The sequence below is a fragment of the Echinops telfairi genome, unplaced genomic scaffold (assembly GCF_000313985.2).
Source record: "Echinops telfairi isolate 266 unplaced genomic scaffold, ASM31398v2 ScPeMD7_31;HRSCAF=116, whole genome shotgun sequence".
Lineage (NCBI taxonomy): Eukaryota > Metazoa > Chordata > Mammalia > Afrosoricida > Tenrecidae > Echinops > Echinops telfairi.
In genome coordinates this window covers 57,587,314-57,599,885 of record NW_022103928.1, presented here as the reverse complement: position 1 = coordinate 57,599,885, position 12,572 = coordinate 57,587,314, and the positions used below count along the sequence as shown (strand labels likewise).

General features: G+C 44.7%; 1 protein-coding gene across 1 annotated transcript; it reads left to right on the top strand.

Moving 5' to 3' along the window:
- The first annotated feature begins 2,701 nt into the window (after positions 1–2,701).
- Positions 2,702–11,692, top strand: LYZL1 (lysozyme like 1). Its single transcript, XM_004702274.2, has 4 exons — positions 2,702–2,858; positions 3,577–3,735; positions 10,530–10,608; positions 11,582–11,692. The coding sequence occupies exons 1-4, from the start codon at positions 2,720–2,722 to the stop codon at positions 11,649–11,651; spliced, it is 447 nt and encodes a 148-aa protein (XP_004702331.1). The 5' UTR covers positions 2,702–2,719; the 3' UTR covers positions 11,652–11,692.
- Positions 11,693–12,572: the final 880 nt, after the last annotated feature.

Genomic DNA, 12,572 nt, shown 5'->3' with positions numbered 1-12,572 from the left:
ACAGCACAAGTTGACTCATATTCAGGTGAAGGGGTGAGAGGGCACACTTTAATCCACACCACTATACATGTCAATCGTGTTTATCGATAGGCTTTATGATACAGTTGGGAGACTGGCTTTGGAGAAGAGCTCTCACTTGGATGATCCCTGACTGAGCTGAATAGCAAAGAAAGTTGTTGAGGGAAACAAGAAAAGAAAGGATAGGAAGGCGTAGAAGAGAATTATCCTCTGCCTCAACACTTGGGAGCACAGGACTTTCGGCCTTCAGTCAAGGAAACTAGGATTCTAGAATCTCTAGGCAGGTGGAAACAAAGAGGTTGAGAACTCTTTCTCTCTGGTTCTAAGAAAAGGTTCTTGGGTGAGAAAGGATCACTTGCTTCTGGGGAAAGAGAAACCCCTGAAATGGCTTCCCGGGAGGGACATAAGCTCAGTTGAGCTGTGGATAACTGATTGAGTAAGTAGAGCAGTGTTTCCTACCCAGAGTCCCCTGAGATATTCATCTCCATAGGGCAGGCACCAGAAATCTTACTGTTCAGTAAGAGCTACTTCACTCTGGCATAGCCACCCTGCACTCGAGAATAAGAGACCTCCATCATAACTTGGAAGATGTAGAACATTATGCTTGGGGCTATGATTGCTGTGGGGTTATGTTTGTTTGCATGGTGTTGTGTTGTACTGTTTGAAAGCAGTAGGATTCTGTGGCAGGGGATGGACGTTAATGTATGTGTAGGTGCTGAATCTTAAAACCTCATTTATTTACTCTCTATGTGCCCAGCGCACCTCCAGACACCAAGGCTCAGCACAATTTTTTTTCCTTCTTTAGTATAGGCCCAGGAAACAAGTATTTGCCCTTTGTGGGGCATACAGTCTTTGATGCATTGGCATCTTTGCTGCTTGAGGATAAAAAATAGCCATAGAGTATGACAGTGAAACCCCTTAAATCCAGTTTCAGGGTCCCTACGTAGATTAGGCCTTTGATGAATCCCCTCTGGCCACTAACCGGTACTCTCAGGTAGACTGGAAAGTGGATTCATGCAGCTGGAGTTAGGTTAAAATTCAGCACCTTATCATTTGTTCTCTCCTTTGACACATTTTACATTTATTCTAGTTTTTATTTTCTGCTTTATTTTAATTGGGGTTTTGTGTTTTGTTATTCTATTTTGAGTGTGCTTTGGGGTCTTTTGGCTTTTGTTTTTGGTATGAAATCCAGGATATGTCAAACTATAGAGGAAGTAACTCGATTAACAGTTTCTTAGGTTTATGACAAGGCAGGTTGGGGCAAATAGGAAGTGAATAATAATGAGAAAGAAGGAAGTATTCTAAAATTGAATGTAGTGATGAATATACAACTCTTTTTAATAAGGTTAAACTATTGAATTGTAAAAAAAAAACAAGAAGTACTTGATATAGATTTGTCAAGAAACAGTAGCTCCACATTTTGATTTTTTGTTTAATAAATGTTTCTATGATTTGTACCCATAAAAGAAAAAAATAAAGAAAGCCATAGATAATGATAGAATCATGTCCCAATTAAACTTTATTTTAAAAAGCAGTCCTTGTTTGCTGACTTCTGCAGCTGTTTCACTCTATGTACCCCCTTTACAGGGCAGTTCTCTTGTTGCTTAGCTTCTTCCAAGCATCCACACCTTTGTGACCATAGTGGTTTTGTAGTAGTTGTTGTTTGCTCTGTTCTGGCTGTCGTTAACCTCAATTCTCAAATGTGGAATCTAGTTCCAAGTTATGAGACATTTCTGAGCAGATACAGAGGATAGTGCTAAATGAATACATGTAGGAATATCAGGTCCAATCTCATGAGCACTTGCCAGAACTATCGCTCTATTCCTACTCTACTAAGGTTAGTATCCTTGGGAAAGACATTAGTTCAAGAGAGGAAGGGCTTGAGGAAAAGCAGTAGCCAACAAATAGAAGCCACTTCTGTTTTATGTAACTCAGTGAGTCTCTTTATCCTCTCTCCACCCCCACCACCCAACAGTCTCCCCTTCGCTTGGCTCATTCTCGCCCAACCCCATGCTGGTTACCAGTCAGACACAAGACTTTTAAGAAAACCTAAGGAGCAGTGGCATGGACCACAGTGGGTGGAGGGAGGATACTGCATTTGTGATAAAAGATTGTCATGTTTGAAGTAATACGTTCACTTTTGGGAAAATATCGAAAGATGACAATGGAAGCAAGATAGTTCTTCATTGTCTTTTCAATATCTTGTTTCAATAAACTTCCAACCAAGTGTTAAAGTTATCCATCTGTATGGCATGCTTAACTTTATTGTTTGTTTTTTTTACTTTCTGAACCCCAAAAGAGTTCAAATAGGAATACTAGAAATAGGCTCTTTTCTAATTTTTATCTGGATGTCGATGGGGGTTAATTTCTTTACGAGCTTCATTCTAGTAGCATAGTATTGACTTGGACATGAGCCCTTGGGAATGTATTAAGAGCCTGTGATTCTATTCCTTTCCTGTTCTCAGACTCTCTGCACTGGTTTCCCACCACCATCACCACCACCTCCTCCCCGACACCACCCACCCCTTATAATGATTCTGAATGTTTAGAAGTTGCAGGAAACATCTAGGCAGGGTCTTCTACCATCTCATCTGCCAGATGTTGAAATTCCCTTCAGCAATAGATATAACCTTAGGACAAAGTGAGATTGGCTGACCTGTCTCTGATCTCTGACAGATTCTGCCTCCAACCGGCCTTGGGCATGAAGGCTATCGGCATCCTGGCCCTGATGGGCTGTGTGGCCACGGTCATCGAGGCCAAAATCTACACTCGCTGTAAACTGGCTAAAATATTTTCGAGAGCCGGCCTGGACAATTACCAAGGTTTCAGCCTTGGAAACTGTGAGATTTCTCCCTTGTCTTTCTGGCCCTAATCTCCGCTCCAAGACACGGAACACCTCATCCGTGCTCCCCCCATCCTATAATCGCCAGCTTTCCCCTACGTGTCCAGCCAAGGATGGCTCGTAGGCTCTTCCCCACTGCTGCTCCTCGTCCTTGCCCAGCCCCTGTGCCCTCCCTCCAAGCAGCCTGTCCTAATGAAACCTCCAGGGGAAGGTGCCATTCCGGTTGGCATCTTTAGGGGCTCAAAGAGAGGAATTGTTCTTCTAGGTTAGACTGGCCCTGGAGACATTGGGGGATGCAAATGAGTAACAGGCCCAGCTGCTAACCCAAAAGTTGGAGGGTCAAGTTCACCCACAGGTACCTCAGAAGACAAGGTTTGACAACCCACTTGTCAAAAAAATCAACCCCTGGAAACTACAGAGCACAGTCTGCTCTGACATACACAGGGTCCCCCGAGTCAGGGTCACCTTGAGGCCCACTGGTTTTTCAGTTAACCACTCACTTAGGTGTGCACTTTCAAATATGTGTCCATGGACCTCAGTACCTCTGTCTCCCCCTGTGACCCACAGTTACACTTCACTATGTGCCCTGGCCCACCTGAAGGTGTTTTGGGAGGAGACAATGAGCTACCATTTCAGGAGGAACTCCCTCCTAGAAGAGGGTTAAGGAAAAGAATACATTTCTTTTGCTGCCATTTTTGACTTGTCCGCTCCTCCAGGGATCTGCCTGGCATATTATGAGAGTCACTACAACACCACAGCCCAGACAGTCCTAGAGGATGGAAGTATCGACTACGGCATCTTCCAGATAAACAGCTTTACCTGGTGCCGAAGTGGCAAACTGCAGCAGAAGAACCACTGCCATGTCGCCTGCTCAGGTACAGGTTTGATCTCCCCAAAATATCGCCCCTGGGGACAAGGGTGAGGAAGCTGAAAATGGCATACCCCCCCATTTTCTGTTTCCGCTAGGGCTGGGAGTTCCGATAGATAGGTAGGTATTGGATCAGGCTGGTAAGTGGCTCAACAGCACTCCACCATGATGCATGGCACTCGATTTTGCCTACTTGTCTAACGATGACTTACTCTTTGTGGATGGTTTTTATTAAATTCTCCACGAGAGCCTGGGCTGACCTTCCGAGCCTTTCATGCAAAAAGACGAGACACCTTCAAGAAGGTGAAGCTGTGTGCCAGCTTCTTTCCATAAGCAAATCACTCACAGGACACAGCTGTGCTCTGTGAGAAGGAAGCAAATAAGGGTGCTTTGCATAGCCTCTCTGGAACCCCCATCACCAGTTCTGACTCAGAGCACTCCTATGTAGGATTTCTAAGACTATAGCTTTACAGGAAAATAGACAAGATTTGGATATTTGGAAATGTAGAAGACTCAGTCAAGGTAGAGGGAACCAGAAAACCAGAGATGGACGTGGCCACCAACAGGAAGGAGCACTAGGTTTTATTGGAACAAACGAGTGTGAAGAAGGATGGGAAATGTAGGTGGGAAAGTGGCCACCAACCTCAGCTCCTTATTTCTGCCTGCAGTCGGAGCAATAGCTATCAATTGATTAAGCGCGGCTTCAGAGAGAAAATGGGTGCACACCTGGCGTGAGACAGATTAAAGAGGGGCGTGACTTCAATATCAAGGAGCTCCAGTGGCGGGGCAGGTTATACACGGGGCAGCTAGCCATGTGATCTGTGGTTCGAACCCGCTCATCGCTCTGTGGAAGAAAGATGAGGCTTTCTGCTCCCATAAAGCTTTGCAGCCTTGGACACCCCCAGGGGCCGCGCTCGCCTGTCCTGGGGATTGCCCCACCCCCCAATGGGAATGGACTCGAGGGTGAGTTAGGTTTGGTTTTGCTTTTTCCTGGGTTTATTTAAATGCGCTGCAATTGATGAAGTAAGCCATAGAAACGCTTGTGCCGTGGCCACGCTGGGAGGCGGAGGAAGAAAGGATCCAGAAAGGCAGATGGCAGACAGAGCTCAGGAAACGACCGTGTCCTCGCTCCGGTTGTTACAGAACGTAAGCTTGCCAGGAGCAGCAGTCTTGTCTGTTCTGTGCTTGATCTGTCCTCAGTGGCTAGAACGGTGGATGGCTCCTCGTGTGTGCTCAGTGAGGGGTAGCTGATTACGTGAATGGTGAGAATGAGGCCTAAGGGCGAAGTCGGAGAAGCACAGAAAGTATTGCTTACAGATTTGGGAAAGCAGGAAGTGAACTGTCCTTTCATTTTTCTTTCACACCTAATCAGTAAATAGAGATAAGCCCCGCAAATGGATTCCACACTTGAAAAGGCTTAAAATGGAACATTTCCTGCATATATATATATATCTATATATATATATAGATATCTATATCTATATATATATAGATATATATATAGATATAGATATCTATATATATCCACAACAAACATTTTTAAAAGACTAAAACATTTAAAAAAATTTTAAAGACTGAAAAAAACAAAACCCTAAACTCTTGGCCATCTAGTCAATGCCGACTCGTAGTGACCTATAGGCCAGGGTAGAGCTTCCCAGTGAGTTTCTGAGACTAATCGTCCCCTAAGCAGAAAGCCCCATCTTTCTCCCCTTGGAGCGGGTGGTAGTTTGAAACAGCTGACCTTTCTGAGCTGCTCACCTTTTGGATCTCAGCCCAACCTAACCACCACGCCATCAGGGCTCTGGTTTTAAAAAGGCAGTCAGCAGTGAACATGTTTGAATGTCTGAAAGACTAAAGGATAATGTCAAAATGATCCAGCTAATCATCCCCGTCCCTCCACTAATACCCCAAGCTCACTACCTCCTAAAGCTGCCCACTCCATTGTTGAGAAGTTCCTCATTTAGAACATTTTTTTGTTGAGTCAAAAATCTGCCTCATTACATCTTCCTTCCACTTTTTACTTCTGGACCTATTCAAACACAATGGAGTATAGTTTATACAAATTGTGTAAGTATACCCGTACCCATATACCAGGTCTCTCCCTTCTAGCTGGTCTGAAATCGAGTACGGTAGCTCCTAGTCCGGGGTGGGCGCTGTGAGTGGTTCAGCTCCCTGGAAGCTGTTCTCTGCCTAACTTGGTGGAGTTTTGCCCTCGCTGTCCTGTGGAGCATTCAGCCAAAGACTTGGTGGCACCCTCAGGCATAGCCTGGTGCCATTTTGTGAGGAGCTCCTACCACTGGGGCACTCTGCTCCCCAAATTCCAACTCCCTCTCTGCGGATAGCTGTCTTCTACCTGCTGGGGTTCTACCTTCCAGTCTCGAGAGGGTTTTGGGGAAGAAAGAAGGAGCAATTATAAGGTTTGCCTCATATTTTTATCCCCCAAGGGTCACAATCTTGCACTGCCTGCTATACAGTGCTTGAAAACAATCTTTCTCTTATATTTCAGCCAGGCTTTCTCAGCTGTCTACAGTGGGAGAACTTCAAATAACTGACTGCAAGCCAATGGGTTCTAACATATAGCCACCCTAGAAATAGAGAATATATAGAAAATATAGAAATGTCCCTGTGGGTTTCCAAGACTGTAACTCTTTACAGGAGTAGAAAGTCTCATCTTTCTCCCTCTGATTGGCTAGTGGTTTTGAACTGCTGACTTTGGAGTTAATCCAATTTGTAACCACGACCCTATGTATATCTACACAAAAATCTTTGATGCAAGGAAACTAAAATGTTAGCTGCCTTGTGGTTAGTGGTGAAGTGGAACTCAGGTGAAATTCAGATATGTTTCTCAAAATAAAGAGAAAGGAATTTCAGGGACACCGTTAAAATAGAAACAGGATGTCTCTGATCACTTTTCAGTGACTGAGTTCTCTCAGCTTGAGGTCAGAAAGATTTTGATTGCTTTAGAAATCTCATCTGACCTCCTGTATGAGGACTATTTGTCATGGAAACCTGGGAAGAAGTTGGTATTAGAGTATGTTTATTAAGTACACACAACTCCTATACGAAGTCATGACCATTTCTGAAGTTATGCAATCTCCTCATAACATATTGTATTCCCCAAACTCCTGCTACCTCCCACAAACATTTATATATATACATGTTTATATATATATACATGTATGTATATACATATATATACGAGTACATGTGTATCCATCCAGTCATCAAAATTTCTGACTCAATATCAAATTCATTGTCCTCAAATAGCTCAGACCGTGTTCGAGTGAGAGATGCCCCAGGAAAAGGAAGCCAGGACTGAGCCCTCTGGTTAGTGTAGTGCACTTTCTGTCTCTCACCAGCCTGCTATCTAAGCTGCCCTGTAGAAACCCACAGAGGCAGTTCTGTCCTGTCCCATCCGGTCTTGATGAGTCGGCAGGGAGTTTCGTTTGCGTTTTGGTATCTGAGTCGGCTTTTGCTATGGCAGAGAGAGGAGGGAGAGAAATCGTGGGCATGGTAGCTCTGTTTTCGTGGAAATGCAGAAGGCTCCTGGGATGAGGTAAAGATGACGGAGATGGAAGTAGAGATCAAGAGAGCATGAAATCCAAGTAGAAAAGAGGGTTTCAAGTAGATCTCATTTAACTGAAAATAAGTCATGATTTTTTTTTTTTGGTCGACTGTTGCTGATTTCTGTTGCCACATGTAGGAGAATGAAGTGTTCATTTGAACTGAACAATGCCTTGATGTCCCACATAACCCTTTACCTATTCCTGTTTGACTCAACAGGATTGTCTATTTAAAGGAAATTGGGCAGAAACAGTTCCTGGCATGCGCCTCTGTAAAAAAACAAAAACCTTGTGTCTTAGCTCATTCGTGCCGCTCTGCTGCCCCTCCGTGGCTACATTCGTCTGTTTTAACATCTCTGCTGTGTGTCGGACTATTTCCTGACCCCCCAACTTCCCTAACGAGCATTAATAAGTGATCAAAAAGCACTATCAAAATGTCTCAAAGATGCAACAACGTGCTGTCATAAAGTGGGAGACTGGCCAATGCCTGACAGTCTCTACTTGCTAAATCCTCCTCTCCCGCATATTTTGCACTTCCTAGCCATACCCATCTCGGAGACAAGGCCTAGTCTTCATGCACATGCCCCGGGGTGTGTACAACTCCAAGAATTAACAAACGAACAAAAAACCAGACCTGTGGCCTTGAAATTGATGCCAGTTCCTAGAGACCCTGCAGGACAGAGCACTGTCATTAAGCTGTGTACATCCTCATCCTCCCAGCCTTTCCCATCCGTCCTCCTGTGGAGCAGCTAGGGGACTCAGACCACTGACCTCCGACTAGCAGCGCAGAACTTCACCAAGGTCTGATCGAACAAAGAATGCATCTCTCCTTTGGGAGAGCTAGAAAATATACAACAGAAAGTTACAAAGCAAGTGTGATCCTATACGGAAGAGCTAATGCTACTGAAAACGTTGATGGCTTTATGATGATTCTTTTTTTCAAGCTTAGTACTATTTGAAAGAACTGTCTGCATTGAGGAAAACATTTTATTTTTATGTTATGAAGTACGGGAGCCACTAGCCTGAAGTGACTAGACAACATTTGAAATGTAGCCATGTCCCTTGAGAAAATGAAGTTTTCATTGTATGTAATGCTAATTAATTTACATTTAAAGAGTCGCACCTGGGAATGGCTACCCTATTGGAAAGAATAGCTTAAGGCAGATATTTTTACATAAGTAAAACAATTTACATACATTTACATAAAGCAAACAAACAAATCTGTTGTCTTCAAGTGTCCCAGAAGATTCCCAAGGCTCTGATGACTATGGAAACAGAGGCCACCTCTTTCTCCCCCGGAGCAGCTGGGGGTTCAAACAGCCCAGCTCTTTGGTGAGCAGCCATCAGCTTTAACCTCTGCACCACTAACAGTCCTTCGCAGTGTTACTGGCTAGTAGTCGACATCATTCTCTCCACGTCTACCTCCATGTCTGCTTCTGGAGACGCCAGGCCTCCACGGAAGAGACGTTGCTCTGTTTCTATCTCGTTGACTTTGTACGTGATGCGTGTGTTGAAGATTTCAGGCTATTGCGGTTTGCCCCCCTTACTAGGGGGCCTGGCGGCGTAGCGGTTACACGCCGGGTGCTGACCACAAGGTCAGCAGGTGTGAACCGCCAGCCCCTCGGAGGCAGAAAAAGGTAGCTTTCCACTCTCGTGAAGAGATACGGGGTTTCTAATGTCACCAGGACTCAGAATCAAATCCAGGACTGACCTTTTGTGTTGCCTGGTATTGTTTTTAGTTTTCTCGTTGATGGACCCAAACGTTGTGGCTTGACCCCACCCTGGGACACCTGGAGCAGCGGTTCTCAACCTGTGGGTTGCGACCCCCTTGGGGGTCAAATGACCCTCTCACAGGGGTCGCCTAAGACAATTGGAAAACACATATTTCTGATGGTCTTAGGAACCGAGACACCACTCCTCTATCTGTCTCTAGGTGGGTCTGCCCACCTTCAGATAAGCCCACCCACATGTACTGTGTGTGAAGATTGTTACCCTTGCTACACCAGACAAAATTTCATTTATTTGCCATTAGAAATAAATATTTTACAATATATAATTACATATTGTTGTGTGATTAGTCACCATGCTTTAATTTTGTTCATTTTGTAACAATGAAAATACATCCTGAATATGAGATATTTACATGATGATTCATAACAGTAGCAAAATGATAGTGATGAAGTAGCAACGAAAATAATTTGGTGGTTGGGGTCACCACAACATAAGGAGCTGTATGAAAGGGTCGCGGCCTGAGCAAGGTTGAGAACCACTGCCCTAGAGGAAGGATCTGGTGATCTACTATAAATGTCACAGCCAAGATCATCCCATGGTCTTATATATAACCCCCTCCCAGGGGGACGGACAACAGAAATGTAGATGATGGGAGACAGCGGTCAGTGTAAGACATGAAAAAGAAATTCTAGATTACCAAGGTTTCATGTGGGAGGGAGGGTGGGGGAGGAGGGAAATAAGCTGATACCAAGGGCTCAAGTATAAAGATGGATGGATGGATTGTGATAAGAGCTGTAAAAGCCCCCAATAAAATGATTAAAAAAGAAATAAAAGAAGACCCAATGGAGCCCAGGTCTACTCTATAATACAGGAGGTTGCCACCCATCAGAATGGACTTGAGAGAAATGGGTTTGGTTTTTGATTTTGGTTTCCAAGCAAGCTGGGGCAAATGCAGACGTCAATGAATACATTTTCAATTCAAAGATTTCTTATATTTGAAGTTGAAAGAAACAGTAATACAGGCCAAGATAAAGTGTTTATGACCGAAAGCGTTAAAATGTCTCCAGGTGAAAATACTTCCTTATACATCCTTGTGAAAAGACAAAATAGAAATACACTTTTAAAACTAACCCTGAACCAAAATTTGATGTGTAGCTAGCTACAAAGAGATGTTACATGTCAAATGACACTCAGCAGAGGAAGCACTGTACTGTCCTGTGGTGTTTGTGTATTTCCTTAAGACATAATGCCAACGATGGAAGCGTTCTCGCATTGTCTCCTCTGAACCCCCCCCCCCCAAACCCCTCAGGGCTGGGCGATTCTTCTGAAACCTCACGGAAGTCCAAAATGCGGATGGTCTTGAAATATAAGACTTCTTTGATTTGTGAAGAAATCCACACAAATAAGAATCTGGCTGTGTGTTCCCAAAAAAAACAGTGAGAAAAGAAAACCTGGAATCCTCCCCAGAAAACAAAGCCTCAGCTCACCCAACATCTCTCTTTTACAGCCTTGATCACCGACGACCTCACAGATGCAATTATCTGTGCCAAGAAAATCGTGAAAGAGACCGAGGGGATGAACTACTGGTAAGAGTCCTTCCTTGGGAGACCCTGCCAGCAGGGGCCCGTGGGCATGATGCGTCCATTCCTCACCCATGTCTGTGCTCCTCATGATGTGCCTGCACCTCCCAGCTACAAAGGGCGTTGGCAAAATCACCCTCCAAAGAGGGTCTAGAGATTTGGTTTGTTTGATATAATATCTCATTGCCTTCTCGGTGATGGTTTCTACAACAGTTGAGGTTCCCATTCAACACATTCTACACACGTGGTGGCATTGCTTACCCTCTTCCAAAGGTGTGGGCATTCTCCGTAGCTTCATTTTGGTTGGTCCCTTAGAGCGTCCAAAGATTCTAAGGTGCCCACGTTGATAATCAACCCATCAGTCTCTTCACGTGTAGAGGATTCAATAGAAGAGACTAGACCAAGGAGAAGGGGCTGTGTGTTAAGTCTTGATACATTGCAGTTTTCACGATAAGGTGTGATAAGCAATGGAGAATGGGGTACTTACTGATGTGCATTGGAAAGAGTGGGTGGAGTCACTAGCCTGGAGAAAGGCGGGGTAGAGTTCCCTCTAAGTGCGAGTAGGATTTAGAGAGCTCCAGCCCCGTTTGGCAGAGAGAGAGAGCAAGCCCCGGTGAATAAAAGTGGCCCAGTCTGCTGGACCATCGTCTAGCAGACATTCCCATTTCCACGAGGATGCTCACCCTCATCACATCTGTTTCTAGAGAAATTGTTCATCAGGCTTCCACCTGTCTAACTGAATGACCCCATCTTTGAAAGCTTGTTTATGGGTTATGGAGGCTAACAATTTTTTTAAAAAGAAAAGAAACTGGGAAGGGGCGGCAAAAACTTCTTAACAAGGAAAAAGGATGCTGTCCTGGGGTTTCAGAAGCAGATAACAAAGTCTGAGCACGGCTGGTTACTTTAATTACCTGGGTTTTGAACCTGGACATGTTTCGATGGTCACGGCTGCTTCATTCTGCTCCCCTCTGCTTCTTAGGCAAGGCTGGAAGCAATACTGTGAAGGCAAAGACCTGTCCGAATGGAAAAAGGGATGTGAGGTTTCATGAGCTGAAACAGCCAAGGGCATTTTTCAACGGCTCCCTGGGATTTGTAACGGATGTCAAAATGCTCCTGTCATCTTGCCCTCACCCTGCCCCCACCCCTACACCGTCCCCCAAATGATCCTTCTCAAAGTTGGAGAGGAAAAACTAAGCTATTTATTTTTGAGGAAATAAATACTTCCATGTCAACGTCTTCAGCTCACCCTGACTGGAGCTTCATGTTGTCATCAGCGCACCCCATGAAGATTTGAACAGTCACCTCCAAAATGGGAGAGCCAAAACTCAAGCCATTGACAGTGGAGCACAGTTCCTTTCCACTGGGGTCGCCGGGGGTCAGAGTTGACTATGGAATGAGTGGCCTTGGTCTGCACTGTAAGTCCTGCCTCCTGTGGCCCTGAAATCTGTGTTAGGCTGGGTGGATTAGAGAAACAACTTCATAGAGACTCGTGTGTATAAGAAAGAGGTTTATATATAAGAGCAGTTGAATACTGAGAAAACATCCCAACCCAGTCCAGATCAAGTCCATAAGTCCGCTATTAGCCCATAGGTCCGATACCAATCTATGAAGTCCTCTTCAGACTCACACAACACATGCAATGATGCCAAATGCAGGAAGATCACAGGCCAGTGGGTGCAAAATCAGTGGTGGTAGAAGCATCTCAGCCCTTACAGAGGTCTCCATGTGGCTCCTCCAGTTCTCAGGGTTACATCAGGGTAGGTCCAAGTGGCTTCTCCTCAGGGATGTCTCTGTAGAAAGTGAACAGAGAGAGAGAAGTCTCTCCCACCTCCAAGGAGGAAAATACAGAGTTCCCAGAATCTTCAGGGGAAGGCCATGCCCACACAGAGGTCTCATTGGCTATAACCCGATTGACAGACTAGACTACACACATTCACTCTTAATCCTCTCACGTCCCAAACTGACACCAG